This window comes from Perna viridis, chromosome 6 (genome assembly GCF_037379345.1).
Source record: "Perna viridis isolate PV_CMFRI_1.1 ecotype Kerala chromosome 6, ASM3737934v1, whole genome shotgun sequence".
Classification (NCBI taxonomy): domain Eukaryota; kingdom Metazoa; phylum Mollusca; class Bivalvia; order Mytilida; family Mytilidae; genus Perna; species Perna viridis.
In genome coordinates, this window is record NC_142450.1 from 37,486,689 (window position 1) to 37,505,210 (window position 18,522).

Here is an 18,522-nt window from a genome sequence, read left to right on the forward strand (position 1 = left end):
AGACATGTATAATGATCCAATTTAAATGCATAATTCTGACTTTGTTATTAGAAGATACTCATGTAACATCCTGCATCACTTGCTACATAAAAATGACAGAAATGAATGTCCAAGATGATTTTGTTTTACCTCCATTTATGTCTAGAGAAACCAGTGCACCTTTCTACACATGCTAAACATGGCTGACCCTCATCAACTTCTTCAACAATTATTTCCTGAAAGTATAATAAAACTTATTTGTTATGATGCACACAAGATTCAGGAAGATTAAATTTTCTGAAAAAATGAACATCAAAGACCAACATTTTCTTCAATACTAGGAAACGTTCTTTTCATTATCAAGAACTTCAAGTAGTTCTTTGGTTGGGGCTTAATGGTTGTCAGTTTCTGAATATATCTTGTCATTACTCTCCCCTTTAACATGATGCCCTCTCTTTGAACAGAGTTATAATTGTATTTTAATTTCCTGGAAAAAAATGAAACATGCTTCTCCGTAAATTTTACTGCCTTTTATTGATAACCAAGAGTTGTTCATATCAATCAATTAGTAAAGTTTACTAATTCTGCACTTGCCATCTCACAAATGAACCATCTTTTACAGTGATGGTTCTAACAGTTAATATCTACACCATAAAATATGCATAATAATGCAAATAATATACATTCTCCAGAAGAATCTAAAAATGTTTTTTTTTTAATTTTTTTTATCACATCTGATTATGCTATCTACCCTGGTAATATACAATGTTAAAGTTATGTAAGAAGAGTCAAAATGTCAACAACAGTAAAATGTATGTCCACCCATACTGTTTATTTTTGTAAGTCTTTATTGAAGATGTAGCTTGGGGAATCTTTTTATCAATGTAATACAAGGTTAAAGATTGGCACTAGTTAATGAAGAAGTAAATTATGCAACAATGAAAGTCAAATACTTCAAACTGTAATTGATGTAGATTACTAGTACACTAAAACAGCTATATCCAAAATCCAGGTAGGTCCAGTGATTTACTGAACAAAATCTTAGAAGTTCCTGATTTATTTCTCTATCCTGTCAAAGAGTAATCGAAGGGAACCAAGGTTATAGCGGTAATCAAAAGAATGTAATCCAGGGACAAAGACCAGACATGGAAAACAGACATACACAACAAAGAACATAAAGTAACTAAAATCATACATACAAAGTAACAAAAGTAAATGAGCAGCTCGGACTCCACTAAAAACTGGGAGCATGGACCAGGTGCACCGGTAGGGTAAAAAATGTTAATACAATATTTACTGTTAAATATTCATATAATATCTATCTCCACTTCATAATGCATTCCATTTATTTATCATGCATCACCATTATTTTTTTAGTGCTAATCTAAAAATGATGTTTTTTTTTACCATGAATCACTCTGCCTGGTTTTTATAATCAGCTATACTTATGATAATTGGTAAGATCTTGCCTATACTGATTAAAGGGGGGCTAGTGTAATTGCTAAATTATTAAAACCCTAAAAATCATATAATGAGTAATTAATGCATGGTTATGATGATGATAATGGAAAATTAACATGTGTACCACAGAGAAAGCTACAAAAAGCAGCTATGCTGCACACTTATATCAAACAGTCAAGCAAAATAATATTATCTATGAAATTACAATTAAAAAAATCAGTCATTAAGACATAAAAACCTTGCTAAGAATAGGGTAAGTGCATTATCAATGGATACTTGTACGTTAGGTGTAAAACTGCAATTAAAAGAAGTGCTATGAGAAAATGAGACAGGAAACAGATAGACTTGCATTGGAAGCTTAGATACTATCAATTATCCCTGGTTTATTGAACCTATACTGACATATTCAATTAGCAGCTCTACAGAGCTTGTTATCGTTTTGTCACTTCTGGACCCTTTAATAAATCACAGCAAGAGTAAAAACTGACAAACTTAAGCTATTAATTGAATGTAGCAATATGATTTATTGTTTATTGATTACTCTATAACAAATCAATCAGAGTTAAAATGTGATCTGTTTCTCTACTACTTTCACGAATTATAGAAACAATCAAGATTGAATAAACCTTGCCATAAATTATTTATAATTAAAAATATTTTTTTTTAATTACTGACAATTTAAAGCTATGAATTATCTCCCCTTTATCAATTAAAAAAATGAAGCAACCTTGAATTTTAAAATTCAAATGACCCTTTAACTCCAGCCAATGCTATAAATAATGATAAATATTTGTTTAGAATATTCATTTTAAAGATATACCTTAAGATGACTTCTTATTAGTTTTCTCAATTGAAATGCAAATGTTTACTGTCCAATATTATGATAAAGCATTCTTCAAGATTTACAAATATTCTTACACAAGTGTTACATGAGATCAAAGTATCCATTCTGATATTCAATGAAGATATATCAGTATCTTATATATAAATCATAATAGCCTTGAGTAGTTTTAAAGGAAATTAGATGGAAGTAGCACAGGTTAAACTGTGTGTACAAAGATCATTAGTACCTAAGAGTCATACAGTAGAATAACACCATGTAAAAATAAAGTTTCAACATCTAACCTTCTTATCAATAATTCATTCTTCAATAAATAATCCCCAACATTGACATACTAATCATCCTAACATATAACAAGCAATATCTAATGAACTTACAGGAGTAACCAACAATAATCGTCAGCGTTGATAATAGAGTTATCTCCCTTAGAAATACAGACCGTATTTAATAAGGAACAAACACATTCTTAATTGAAAAATAACAGTTACAAATGAGGCAGTAAGACTACTAGTACTTACACATATTCTTTTAACAATATTTGTAATTGAACATAACAGTATAAGCAATAAATTATTTGGGACATGTTCCCTTATTAGAAGTCAAGCTTAGTCTCATATCAATATGTCAACATAGTTACCACACCCATGTATATATGTCATGGAAATTAAAACCACTGCAAATCTTATTTGGAATGGGACAATAACATTAACAACGTATTGACAAGTAAGAATAAAGGGAAAGACTGTTGGGATCTTAAGCAAGGACATGATACAGACTGGCAGGAAATTTGGCAAAGTCTGGTTGAAACATAGACAAAAAAGACAGATGAAACCTAGGAAAAGACTCGCAGTCACCTTCACAAAGTCTGGTTGAAACATAGGCAAAAATAAAGCCTAGGTAAAAACCACTGGGATCCTAGGCAAAGACTTTTTGGAACTAAGACTTGTGGAAACATCTTCAAAGACTGGTGAAACTTGGGAAAAGACTGATGACACCTAGGTGTAGATAGAAGGAAACCTAATTTAGACAATATTGGAAGGAACATAGACCAAAATTGTGGAAATCTCCAAAATGAGTGACTTAACCTAGGCAAAGATGGTTGGGAGTTTACTTTAAGACATGGAAACCTAGACAAAGACTGAAAGTTAACTCGGCAAACAATTGTGGGAACATAGACAAAGAATGGTGGGAACATAGGCAAAGATTGGAAGGAACACTTGTAAAGACTGCTGGGAACATAGGCAAAGATAGGTGGAAACATTTGTAAAGACTGCTGGGAACATAGGCAAAGATAGGTGGGAACACTTGTAAAGACTGTTGGGAACATAGGCAAAGGTATATGGGAACATTTGTAAAGACTGCTGGGAACATAGGCAAAGATAGATGGGAACATTCACACTGATGAGAAGTTGGACAAAAGTTGGCCTAAACGTTTCCCAAGCAGAATTTATAACCATATTAATATATGATACTATTATTGTTTATAAAATTTCATATTTTTGACCCTGATTAACTATTCTTAGTTCAATATAGAACATAGATTAAGCTACCATTGTTATAACAATTCTCTGTTGACTGTTAAGATTAACCAGCTAACAAATGTTTACATCTTATATTATCTAACAGTACTAACAATTAGAAGAGAATTAGCTATATATATATAGCCCAATGATCAATAGGCAATACTTACATTAGTTCTATTAATTCTTGTATAGTACATTCACCTCCAACAAACAAAACAATAACTTCGTGATTCAGAATACTAACATGATACCATGCTGTAGAAGGTGTTAATAGTATTAAAGTTCTTCTCCAGCTTCAGTATAGCCACATATACAGAATCTAAGCAATATTTTGTATAGTTACATAGGATGAGTGTTCCACTTTAATAGCAACTCAATTTATAACAGGTAGTACAGACTCAAGTTTACTGTTGAAAGAGAAACTAACCAGTTCTACACAATTGACATATTATCATGCTTGCAAATCTATATGCAACATTTAATGAAATCAGAGAACAGATCCTAGTATAACAAACATACATATCCCACAACTGTGTTAATGTAACTCTCCTGATTTATAAATAAACACAACTTAAGTCAGTCTTCCGTCTACTTTGTATAAAGTAAGGTACAAAGTCACTAAAACTATATCAAAATTGCTCACTGATGACGATTTGGGGTTCCTTCTGCAGCTGACCTAGACTTTGGACAAAAACATTATTGTTATGAGTCTAACATGGTAATGGCAATGTTCAGACTTGAGACTAAACCCATGAATCGCAGATTTTCAATTTCAGGTTTATTGCTAAGTAAACTTTGAAGTAAATGTCAATGGTGATCAATATTGTAGCTGTGTACATAGTCACAGCACTTTATGCCTGGTGACTATATGATTCCTTCATATGAAAACTTAAATCATTTTATCCAGCATCAGAAAAATTTTATGTGCAGTTATAAAAATGACAGGACTTAGTAATTTGGTAAGTTAAAATTGCCAATGATATCATATACTAAAAAATTATTTCATTTTGTAATATGGCAACCTATTTTTGGAAAGATAAATCTGCTGTAAACCAGCTTATATTTTTAAGTGATTTATTTTTCGCTAATTTCCTGAAGGACGAAAAATAACAGTAATAAACAGACACAAATAAGGAACCAAGGTTATAGCAGTAATCAAAAGAATGTTATCCAGGGATAAAGACCAGACATGGAAAACAGACATACACAAAAAGAACATAGAATAACTAAAATCATTTACAACAAAGAAAAAAGAGTAACTAAAATCATACATACAAAGTAACAAAAGCAAATGAGCAACTCGGACTCCACTAAAAAACATTATAAACAGTGTGTAAGTAGCCATAGTATCAAAATCAAACTGATATCCTGAAACAATCTGTTCATATAAATTGGTTTACAGTACATAGGAGGAAAAATACATGTATGATGTTTTGAATGAAATCTTGATTCTCTCATGATTAAAAAAAAAATAATAGGGTCACCATATGCTCAGTATTTTCCCTCAACTCCTGCTAACCTATAACCCTGAGGTCCTCATGGTTTATTATTAAAACTAACCAACTAACATGATGTAGGTAAGAAATCAGCTACATGTACTTAATAAGTTGTTCATTTGCAGATTAGTTCTCAAATAAGATGGTTGTTATATTATTGTATAGCCAATTATTTTTGCAATTAGTAGTTTATGAAAGTTTTCTTGATATTGGGAATAAATCATTTTTTAAATTGACATAGTGAAAAAAGCATATGATTCATCATGGAAAGTACAAACTGGTGTTAGTACACGTCGTCCTTCACTTAAGTAGACTGACAATTTGTCAAAATTTTAACATGCTTGTTCAAGTGTTTTCTTGATTTATTTGTCTTATGGACTTAATTCTATTTAGATACTCCTTCAGCAATGTTTTCTCCACTCAAGATTGTAAAGTTTAGATTTTAATGTTAAAATGTTAAAATCTAAATTTATATTGTAAGCAAGCTCAAAAATAATAAACCCCCCCCCCAAACGGACTTAAATGGAAAACCCTTTTGGGATGATCTCCCCTTGCAGTCGTCCAATAGTACATTCCTTCATGCACAACCTCATATAATACCGAACCTTGCGATAAAATTTCATTAAAATCCTATGAGCAGTCTAAGAGGAATCGTACTTACAAGGTATCAATATGTTAAACCCTTAAGGTCTCACGAACCACTTCTAATGTTTCCATGTTAAACCCTTAAGGTCCCACGAACCACTTCTAATGTTTCCATTATTTTACATGTTAAAAAAGTAATTTTCAAAGTTTCAGTGTGCATTCCCAGGACAAATGACATCTTAAAGTTGCATACCATTGTGAAGCTTCAAAAATAAAGCTTTCAAAATCATTATGCTAATGGTATGATGATTGTAGAAATTCTTCACTTGACCCAGAAGTGGTTAGTTAGACCTAAATTGGATTATTTCCCTTAGGAGTCCTCCACCAGTAATTATGTTTCTTTTTGCACATTAACATACATGTATGATACCCAACCTTCCTATAAAATTTCATCAAAATCTCTTCAGCTGTTTAGGAGGAGTTGTGCTTATTAGGTTTTAACAAGTAGAACTGGATATTAAGATATCTCCCTTTGGGGTCCTCTTACAGTAATTATATTCCTTCATGCCCATCTACATATGATACCCAACCTTACAATAACAATAAAAATTTCAAAATCTTCTAAAATGCTTTTTGAAATAAATTCTAATTACTACCAGTGGAAGTCTAACACAATAGGTTAAACTTTTGGTCTTTTGAAAATATAAGATGTTAGGCTGAAAATGCTATGAACAAGCAGTTTCTTGGTAAATTGAAAACCAATAGCTTGGGATGTAATTTTCAATATCACGTTTCTTTAAGTTTTTGCAAGAAAATTATTACTTTTTCCCTCACGTGACCCATTTTCGGTGCATAATGGAACTATACCATTGAGTCAAAAGTATGGTAATATATCAAATCCATATTTCCTTGTTTATAAATGCATTAAAGAGATTCATAAGGACACAACAGTCGTGTTTTTCAATAAATAAACTTTAATTCTTACATTTTTTACACTTAAGAATTGTATTAGTCCGTCTTATAGGCCTCCGATGGATTGTATTAGTCCATCTAATAGGCCTCTGATGGATTGTATTAGTCCATCTTATAGGCCTCCGATGGATTGTATTAGTCCGTCTTATAGGCCTCCGATGGATTGTATTAGTCCATCTAATAGGCCTCCGATGGATTGTATTAGTCCGTCTTATAGGCCTCCGATGGATTGTATTAGTCCGTCTTATAGGCCTCCGATGGATTGTATTAGTCCGTCTTATAGGCCTCCGATGGAATGTATTAGTCCGTCTTATAGGCCTCCGATGGATTGTATTAGTCCATCTTATAGGCCTCCGATGGATTGTATTAGTCCATCTTATAGGCCTCCGATGGATTGTATTAGTCCGTCTTATAGGCCTCCGATGGATTGTATTAGTCCGTCATAAGCCTCCGATGGATTGTATCAGTCCATCTCTGATGGCAAATTGGCCTCCCCTAAATATAAGAAACACAAAATCATTGTACTTTCCATGTAGTTATGTTGAATATAATGTAAGTTGTCAAATTAAGTAGCAGTCCACCTAAGGATCATGCAGTGGGTGATTTATCAATGTCAGATATTTTATCAAAATTGACTTTAAATCAGTTGGATATATTGGAAAAAACAATAAATAAAATGAAAAAATGAAAAATACTTTCACCATTACCATAGCAACAACCACTCCTTAGCAACCACCAATTTAGGGCCTAATTATCGCAAAAACATCACAATTTGAATGTAATTTTAAATATCTAATGGTGGAAAATTTGTCAAACCACATCATTATATTAATGAAGTGTGACTTAAGGAAAACAATTTACAATAAAGTACAAAGCAATCTGATTGGTTTAGGTCTGGTTACCATAGCAACCAAAATTATTAATTTTTGACATTTTGAAATATATAAAAATAGGCTATGTTCAGACCCGTTTTGCCAGCACTAGAAAGAAGATATTATCCAACTGAAACATATGAAAACTAAAAATTTGTAGCCTATCAATGTTTTTTGCTCATCTGGACCCGAAATCACCACCCATAAAGACTTTTCTTCCTAATGCTTTTCATACTACCATTGTCCAGACCATAACTTTTTTGTCTTTTGACCTAGACTTCTAATATTTGGTATGTTGGTACATCCTCTCAGGGCAGAGTGTTGCATACCAGAGTAGGTGACCTTTGACCTTGACCTTCAACCTCAAGGTCAAATAACATAAATATTTTGGCAAAATACCACATAAAACTTTGTCTTGGTCATAACATTTTTATGCCTTTTTACCCAGATATCTGATATTTAGTATGTAAGTAAATCAAATTAAGGTAGAGTGTAATGTTATAGATAGGATGACCTTTGACTGTGAACTCTGACTCAAACGTCATATGACATACAAAAGTTTGGCAAATACCATACAATATTTTGTATGGGCCATAATGTTTTTGTCTTTTGACCTAGACTTCTAATATTTGGTATGTTGGTATATCCTCTCAGGGTAGAGTGTTGCATACCAGAGAAGGTGACCTTTGACCATGACTTTTAACCTCAAGGTCAAATCACATACAAATTTTGGCATGAAACGATACATAATTTGTCTGTGCCATTAACTTTTGGTCTTTTTACTTTGATATCTGATCTTCGGCATTTCAGTATATCACTCCAAGGAAGAGAGTAATGTTAAGACATAATTTGTATGTTGTTTGACCTTGAGGTGACAGGTTGAGGTCAAATGTCACCTATTCTGATACGTGACACTCCACCCTGAGAGGATACCAACATACCAAATATCAGAAGTCTAGGTCAAAAGACAAAAAGTTATGGTCTGGACAAATTTTGTATGAAAAGCACAAAAATTTGGTATGTAATTTGACCATGAGGTCAAAGGTCAAGTTTAAATGTCAACCACTCTAGTACACGACGCCTCGACTTGAGGAAATACAATCCCATACCAAATATCATGTGTCTAAGTAAAAAGACAAAATTTTGTATGGTATTTGGCCAAAATTTTGTTTGTCATTTGACCTTGGAATCAAAGGTCAAGGTAAAAAAACCATCCTATCTAGAACATTACACTCTAGCTTAATTTGATTTACATACGTACCAAATATCAGATATCTGGGAAAAAAGACGAAAAAACATTATGCCGAGATGAAGTCTTATATGATATTTTGCCAAAATTTTTATGTTATTTGACTTGGGGTCAGAGGTCAAGGTCGAAGGTCATCTACATAAAACATTACTCTCTGCCTTGGTGTGATATACTTAAATGCCACAGATCAGATATCAAAGTTAAAAGACCTGAAAGTATTGGCACAGACAAAATTATGTATGGTATTATGCCAAAATTTGTATGTGATTTGACCTTGAGGTTAAAGGTCAAGGTCAAAGGTCACCTACTCTGGTATGCAACACTCTGCCCTGCAATGATGTACCAACATACTAAATATGATGGCCAGTGATTATAAGATTGAATATTTTTTTTCAATTTAATATAATTTGAAAAATATTTAATTTTTGCATTTCAGAATAAGTCAGTTCTTTAATTTGCTTTCCAAACATTTTTTTTCACAGCACTTCAAAAGTGGTGGGGCTAGGGTCAAAATTTCGCACATTTTCACATTGTATGTAAACAAGTCATGGAATTTGCCAAAAATGCCAAAAATGCCACCTGAACCTGTGTTTTTAAAGACACAAACAATAACTTGGCTTATGGACCTTGAAGAGCAATACATAAAATTTCTTGATTTCTAAAGGTTTATTATAAAACCCTTAATTTGGATTATCTCCCTTAGGAGTCTTCTGAGAGTAATTATATTCCTCAATGCACATCTACTTATTATTCCCAACCTTCCTTTAACATTACATCAAAAGTCACTGGCTTAGAATGGGAGAAATCAGCTTAAATATGGCATCCCTTTTTTAAAATTTCAGAATGGTTTTCAAGCTACTTTTTGAGTAGGGAAAAACATGAACATATAGCATAGCATTCTATGACCTTGAAAATCAATAGGGTTCAAGGTTATTCTAAGGACTATGTATCTACCAGGTTCTGGTCAAAATTCATCAAAGGGTGTTGTTTCCTGAGTGTTCAAGAGAATATTACAGTTGGATGGACAAAGGGACAGAGGGACAAATGGCAGTGTTACTACTACCCCTTCCCAACATGGTCTTCAATGGGACAACTAAGCTGTATATGAATTTGAAACCTACTATAAACGTATAAATTTTCGTGGTTGTTAATTTTTCGAGGATTATGTTAAATAAACATATTCGTTGGTATAGATTTTCGCTGTATCAAAAAATGGTTAGCGATATATAGAGTTAACAAATCCATTTCAAAGGATACCATTTTTCTAGGTTATCTTTCACCACAAAAATAGTGAAAATTAGTACACTGCGAAAATTAATGTTTACAGTAATTGTATAACAATGTGACATAGCACAGTTAACACTGAATTCTACTGCCTTCATTTACATCCAAATATTTGGTATTTAGACTAACCTTGACCTTAATAGTAATGAGGCAGTACAGTCATACCATTATAGAGCTTTAAGATTTAGAAAGAGATATACTCAACTATGTAGGCTATTGTATTACTAAAAGGCGTAAAAATTGTATTTTCCAAATATAAAAGAACTGATTATCTTCAAAAAGACATAAAGGGCCAATACACTAAACAAAAAGCATTTTCGTTACCTTGATACCAAAATTGGCTCACAAGTTTAATGGCAATTTAATCTAATTAAAGAGGGTATTTTAAATGTGAAATGAATTATAAATTCATCCATGAATAGTAATTGAAAAAAAAGGAATCAACAGCATAAAAATAATGTGTGACCTTCTTAAGAGCTGTACATACAATGGGACTCATGGAAAATGAACTGCTTTAAAGACCATGAAAAAAGTGTTGGCAGACCTTAAATTTAACCAAAAAGTTGGATACAATCCATCAAAGAAATGATGACAACAAATTTTAAGGTCACGAAATTAAAGAAGAGGGAGGTCCAGGCTATATTTTGCTCTTTTTGCCTCAAAATTGCACTAACATTACAAAATGTTTAACAAACAGTGGGGGTACAACCTTGAAACCCTAACAGTTAATATGCCACTGTCTTATCCTATGATCAGAAGAAATGTGGTACAACAAACATTAACTAGAATCTGTATAAATGACAAAACTGTTGCATCTACTGCAAGCATTGAATTTTAACCATCTGAATTCATGTCTGAAACACTGACATAGAAAGATTAGACTCAAATATTTCCTCCATAATCCAATTCACTGATAAAATCACTAAGTAATTACTGTAAAAATAGATACTAAATATTGATTTATTTTGTAATAAATCCTTATCATTGAATGAACAATATGGAAGATCATATTTTCAGATACTACAGTCATAATTAACTAGTTAAATGGGTGATTAATACATTACAATAGCTATGAATATGAAATACCATTTTTTACAAGTTAATGCTATTACATCATTAAATTGTTACACCAAAAGTGCAAAAGTAAACTGAGCCCACGTTCTGACCTCGCAAAAATAAAAAAAAGTCATTGACTATTTGTGATGTCATGTAAAATTAAAAAAAACCCAAACTTTTATTGAAGATATCATAGAAGATCAGGATATTTTCAAACTTACAATATTTTTATGTACTGCTGTGCTCAGTACAGGATTAATTTAGTACAAGAAGTATTTTTAAAATGATTACTAACAAACAAGCCAAGTTGGCATGACATGGGTTGTGTCCTCATTGTATGACTTATGATGTACAATGGTTATCATGGGAAGAATTGGGAATTATATTACATACGATGAGGACAACTTCTGGTAGGTTTCAACTGGTCTGGAGCTGGCATGTCAGTTAACTGCTAGTAGTTCTTTGTGCATTTGCGTAACATACAATCAGTTTCTTTATTTAAGTTTTAACAAGGCACCTTTTCAAACAGATTTGGTAGGTATGTTTAATGGTGTAATATTTTTTCCACAGTGGCCAGTCTTAAATCAAAGGCTGAAGTCTTCAAAGCTGCTATTCTCTGCCAATGATTTTGGCTTTCAACATCTAATATGGCATGAATGCAATATGCTCTAAAATTGGGTGACTTCCACTAGAATCTTGGTTCCCTTCATATGATTAGTCTTTTGTAACCGTGATGACCCAAATGTTTTCAATCAAAACAACTGGTTACCAGGAACCAGATTAAACAACTGGCAATGGCAATATATAGATATCAGGGTCCTGATAATGTATATAATCTATATAGTTGATTGTAAAAAGCCCCTGTGTTTGAATTGTAAACTGGGTAATATTACATAAAGTTAATGCTAACTGATCATTTCATCTTTAAATGTAAACTTCCTGTTCTCATACTAGCAAAAAACACACACAGACATATGTATGATATTTTTTTTTATTTCAAAAGAGGTACATTTTAGCAATCTTTTGAGACACTTAGGATATTGACCAGGGAACCAGATTAGGAATCAGATTAAACAACTGGCAATGAGTATTCATAGATATTGGGCACTGCAAATGTATATGACCTATATAGTCTTGTCACAAGCCCCTGTGCCTGAATTGGGAACTGGGTAATTTTCGATGCTACATGATAATTTCATGTAAACCTCCCGTTCTCATACAGCATGAAACATGCGTAGAATACACATGTATGATATTTAAGAGGTATACTTTTATCTCATATAAAGCTAGAACTGCATGCTATGACAGTAAATATGACAGATCTGCAGCATAACCTGTAATATATGATTATGCAAATTATATGCAAATACAAAGTACTGAAATTACGAGTGCAAGAAGTCGCTAACAATATTAGCAACTTAATTACTTAACCCACTGCATTTTTACCCCTGTCCTATGTCAGGAATTTCTGGCCTCAGCTTGTCTTGTTTTGTTTTCACTTTCAGTTTACTTTTATGTTGCTGGTATATATGGAGGCTATTTTGCTGTACAAGTGTATAATGTTGTTTTGGGGTCAACTGCAGCCTGCCCTGTGGTGAGAGGATTTCCTCATCATTCTTTGAAGACCCAAGGGTGGCCTTCATCCTGGTGAGGTTGTTGTCTGACATATTCATCATACCAATTCTCCTCATATTATGAATCAATTTCAATTTAACTTCATACAATTCATCCAATTAATAACCACAAGGAATGAATGAAGAGTTTCTGTCCATGGAGACAAACCTTGGACCAAATATTCATTTATCATCCATCAAACTGTTTTTGAGTTAGATATGACATGTGAAAGTAGAGACAAACAGACAGACAGAACAGTAGTATGCAATAACCCTGATTAAAAGACAGAGGAAAAAAATGATAAAACAAGCAAGGCTTAGTCATATGTCCCCTGCTGACACATTAACAGCTAAAGTCCAATAACTCATGTAAAATGTATTGAATAAAAATTACTATGTCCCATTCCGTGTAGTGAAGGGAACAATGCAGCAGAAACTGGTGCACATACAGAATGTGTCATAGGTAAAATAGTCCTCAACAGGTCAGTATATGAAATCAGGATTATTTATCCAATCCATGTTTACCAAATGGACTGACTAATGCTTGACCAATATTTTCTGCCCACCATCCTTCTTTAGGCACTTCCATGGAAATTGTGGTATTAAAAATAAATCTTTGAAAAGAAAATTGTTAGTGTTTCTGTATATTACAGTGTAAAATATCATTAAACTAACATTAAGATATCAAGGGAGATAGTTGGTAAAGTTAAACAAATCAATGCAATTTTCTGGTGACAAAACACAAAATACATGTATGAATTACATGCTGTGTTAAAGATAGTTCAACCTTGAAATAAACATATTATCCTGTCTGGTGTAAACTTGCCTGAAGGGACATGACTGAAACTATAATAATGATCTTCCATAAAACCTAGAATGGTCTTATAATGTTTTAGGTACAACCATTTCTAAGAATCAGGTTACTCAAGAAAGTTAAGATGTTAGTCTTGAAAAAGAAGGTAGGCTTCTTATACCATCTTGCTCTGTGATTCAGTAGTACAAAGCATTTTAATATTTTGTACGTTTTTTTTTTTATTTAAGTTCCCCTTCCTAAAAACTTTATTGACATTTTTTATAAATTGGACACTGAATTAAAAAGAAGATAGATGACTTTCTGCAATAAAAACTCTTTTACTAAATTCCATGTAATATTAAATGCAAGTAAGTTTGAATCAAAATGTGCAGATTATTTTAAAGACTAACATTAAAAGGAATAACTATCATAAATATTTAAGATAATTTATTACCAGTAAAAAGAAGAAAAGCTATTTTTTCTGCAATCAACACTCTTATTAGATTCATGTCATATTCAATCAAAAAAATTGTAAATCAAATTTGATATTAATATGTGCCCTAGCACAATGAAGACTAGTATTTAAAGTACATGTATGAAAGGATGTGCCATAGCGTAACAAAGACTAGTATTTAAAGTACATGTATGAGAGGATGAACAGTTAAACCTGGGTTTCTATTAGATGCAGTAATAACAATATAAAACATCATTTATTTAAATGCTTTAGGACACAATGACTTGATGAATCACAAACACTACTACATGTACTTCATTTTGTAAAGTCCATAAATAATTGTACAAGCAGTAAATATGAGCAAGAAAAAAAAGGCACAAAAAAATATAAAACAAATCTGTTTAGTAGTCAATATGCCAACAATGCACACTGAATGAGAATCCATTGTATCAGACATCAAACTCTTACATAATATACCTCCCTCATCATTGTATTATAATCAAAGAGAAAACCAAGCCAAGAACATTTGGCAATAGAACTTATTACTCATGTTAATAATACCTACATTTAATGTGTGAACCACTAAACAGAAAAATAACTCTCAAACACCACATTTCTTACTCATCATCAAAGAGGATATTACAACACCTTAATGGGCAGTATTACATATTAATGATGATTGTTCATAACTATCAACATTCTTGCTTTGAGCAATAGTCTATGAGATGTAAAGGTACTCTCTCATTACTTAGATGTATACCATTCTATAAGTGTTACATATAAATATACATGTAATATACTGGGTGCGTATAGATCTGCAGAGGTAAATGCAATCCAATGTTCTGGGAGGATAACCACCCACGAGAGGTAAATGAACCCTCTATGCACTTGTAAGGTACCAGTCTGTGTGAGGTATTTGAAGCAGTTGTGTAATAACTGGATACCAGTCCAAGAGAGGTTATTTGTGCACAAATGAATAACAAAGTAAAGAAGTTAATATTTACAATGGCGCATCCAGAAAATTGTAAAAGAGGGTGGGGCTCCACCTTTCATTTGCTCATTTTCCCCACAGTATTATTGAACTTACAATATCCATGTTAATGGTTCCCACATCAGAGGGGAAGAGAGTATTATAAACCTATCCAGAGTGCATCTTGAATCTTTATAGGAAGAGGATATTATAAACCTATCAAGTGTGCATTAATTAATTATCTCAACATCAGTCTTACCTCATCACAAGTTACAAGTATCTCTGGTATCTTACTATCCATCCTAACTATACCCTGGCTTGAAAGGTGTTTGTCAACATTAAATTTTGACACCCCAACCCCAATTGTTTATTCTGGTAAATGAATCTTTCAAAATAAACATATATCAAACCTATTTTGGACCATCTTATCAAGGGCTCTTTTCAATTTAAATTTACATAAAAGTGAAAGTTTAGGGAGTAAGGTATTTCACCTTCTAAAACCATAACATTTTGTAGAGATAATGGCATATTTTAGTCAATAATTTGAATGAATAACATCAAAGGATGTTTATTGTCCATATCAAACTCAATCAGCATTTTGTAGGCAAATCATATTTATTTATTACCAAATTAAAATCGTAATTTCATTTAAATCTGATACAAGTACATGTAAAATATTGTACAAAATTTTCTCATGAACTATGTAAATAAGTCAATTTTATAAGTATAAAATTTTACCCTCTAAGCTAATACTATCAAGTAGTTTTATCAAAATTACCAACTTAACAATGAACCTAAAAAGACCAGTTTGTAAGTCATTAGCGTTGCTAAGTTGTATTCTCCTCCTATAAGAGATATCATAGGCAGTAGTAGTAATGTAAATTAACAAATTTAGATTTTAGATTCACACCAACATAAACACTATATCAAGATTGCAACTAACATATTTTCCATTCACAATTAAATCAATTGTCACTTTATTTAGATTCTAATATGGCTAGTTTCTTAATATTTTTTTAAATATGCAGCTGTGTGTTGCACAAAATGGGAACTTTTATGGAGCAAAATACTGTTGTGACATCGGTAAAATTGGATAAAATTTATCTATGAAGTTGAAATTATGACTATCATATGTCTATGACATTGGTCATAAGTTTATCACTTTTTTACCTTGGGCTGTGGTCTAAAGACCTTTGAAGCATGTCATATTAGAATAATGTCACACTTAAAATTGCTAGGTTTTAAAAATAAAATGCTGTAAATTCTTTGTGATTCCAAATTCTGCTCAAGCCAAGTTAAAAAAAATTAACAATATGAATTTGACACATTGCATTAAACCAATGTCCCAATTTTTGCAAAAAAAAAAAAACCATATTGAAACTGTTACCAAATTTACCATGTAAAAAAGAACAAAGTGGTTGTAAAAGAACAGTTTAAAAAAAAGGACATAGGTAAAGAGATAATACAACCCCCCCTCACTTGGTCTTGAGTTATTTAGCATAACATGTTGCAATAAATCAATCTGCAAACAATCCATATACATGTACACATTTTTTTTCTAATAAAGTTCCTGTAAATATTGCTATTTCAAGGCAATAACTCAAATGTAAGCATGTTATTTTATCTCACTCTTTATCACTTTTCAATTGTTTGATTACATATGATGTTTTACTATTTTGACAGCTACTTTTCTCACTGATGTACATTTCACAAGACAAAACATAAGGAAAACCAATAAATACCAGCTTAGTCAGACTCAAAGGCAATCTGTACTCTCTACACAATGATTAAAAGAATATTTCTTATTTCGTCCTTGTTGTTTTCTCATGACGGAGAAGCTTAAAGCAATATAATTGCCTGGAAAAATATTTTGTTTTCTAAATTCTATTGTTATAGTTTTAATAAACTGTGAAATGTATTTAACAATGCATGAAAATATGCTGAGTTGGCTGTCATAATGAGGGCTTTGCTGACACTTGCCTAATGGGAATATTATCAGGTCTTTTGGTTGAATGTTTAACTGCAGAACTGATAAAAGGTCTTTAAAAGGTGGATTAATGGAAACAATATCTAGCATTGATTAGAGGAACTGTGATGAGTAAATAACATATTGGCCTTCATTGTTATAACAAAATGAATTGATGTCAAATAGGTAAAAATGGGTCAAAGACAGAAATAGCAGCATTTTGTTAAATAGGAAGTAGATGTCAGAGAGGCCTGAAATTGAAGCCCAAGATATGGGATCTGTACCTGATGCTGTACATCAAATATTAAGAGGCTGTGATTAGTAGTTGCAGAGAAAAGTGTTATGAAAATAATTTCTTAGCCTGTGTGATGCTGGCGCATGTGAAATTCCACCAAGAATACACCAGTATAAACAAATCTGAAAATAAGTTATACATTGTCTATTCTGAACTGATTCCAAATTAAATTTTACCTTCATAAACTGAACACACAAACAACTGAAACTGTCTACAATGAACCCAGAAACATAAGTAAACTTGATACCTGTCTAAATTGAACAAAGACCAAACTACAGAAAAATGGTAAGCAAAGCACACTAGGGTATATCTCTTCTTCCTCTCCTAATATAGGTAACCCTAAAAGTCATATCTCTTCTCCCTCTCCTAATATAGGTAACCCTAAAAGTCATTCAGATGGAAAATATGGCAGGTGCACAATTCAATTTCAAGAGCAACCACTTGATTCCAATGTGTGTGTGTGTGTGTGGTGGGGGCTAGGATCTAATTTTGTGTCCTGGATTTTGTTCTCAGTATAATTTCTGACCTGACTTTTTATTTTTTGGCTATCCAGTATCTTTTTTTTAACCAGAACCTGTTTTTTTCTTCCACTTGAATCTTGCCTTTTTATTTTTCTCAATTATTCCTCCTGGATTTTGATAACCATACATCAGCATCCAGTGGTCCTTTTCACAAAAAATTGTAGAAGTAACATTAGTCGTAAGTTATGAAGTCATAATACTTTGATTTACTATGACATCATAACTTATGACTGATTTTACACTTACAATTTTTTTGTGAAAAGGACCACTGCCTTTTTATTTCAAATTTGATCCTAGCCAACCTAAAAATCAAAGGCTCTCCCTTAGTGGTTTCGGAAAAATAATGGAGAGAACCTGGGGATAGATTGACAAAAAGAAAATTAGTATGATCAATTCGGCTCTTTAGAGAAAGTACGATAAAACTTATGAGTTCAAAAGAAGGGTTTGCACTTTGATCTAATCAGAATATACTTTATATAAAAGTATATAAAAAATATTTTATTGTAAACAAGTCCTGTCACAACTGATACCAGTGTTTACATCACATCATCATAGTCTAACATTACTAGACAGTCAGATGTGATGTAAATCA

At 32.2% G+C, this 18,522-nt stretch overlaps 1 protein-coding gene across 7 annotated transcripts in view; it reads right to left on the bottom strand.

The window, feature by feature from the left end:
* LOC148614808 (four and a half LIM domains protein 2-like) overlaps positions 1-18,522 on the bottom strand; it is a 75,488-nt gene that overhangs the window by 41,276 nt on the left and 15,690 nt on the right. For 5 of the 7 annotated variants that reach the window (XM_088589210.1, XM_088589213.1, XM_088589214.1 and 2 more), the window contains one exon: positions 130-215. In XM_088589210.1, the coding sequence (XP_088445336.1) occupies positions 130-215 (86 nt within the window). Of the gene's footprint in view, positions 1-129; positions 216-3,971; positions 4,182-18,522 lie in introns of those variants that run through there. The other 2 variants (XM_088589216.1, XM_088589215.1) reach the window with 2 other exon arrangements.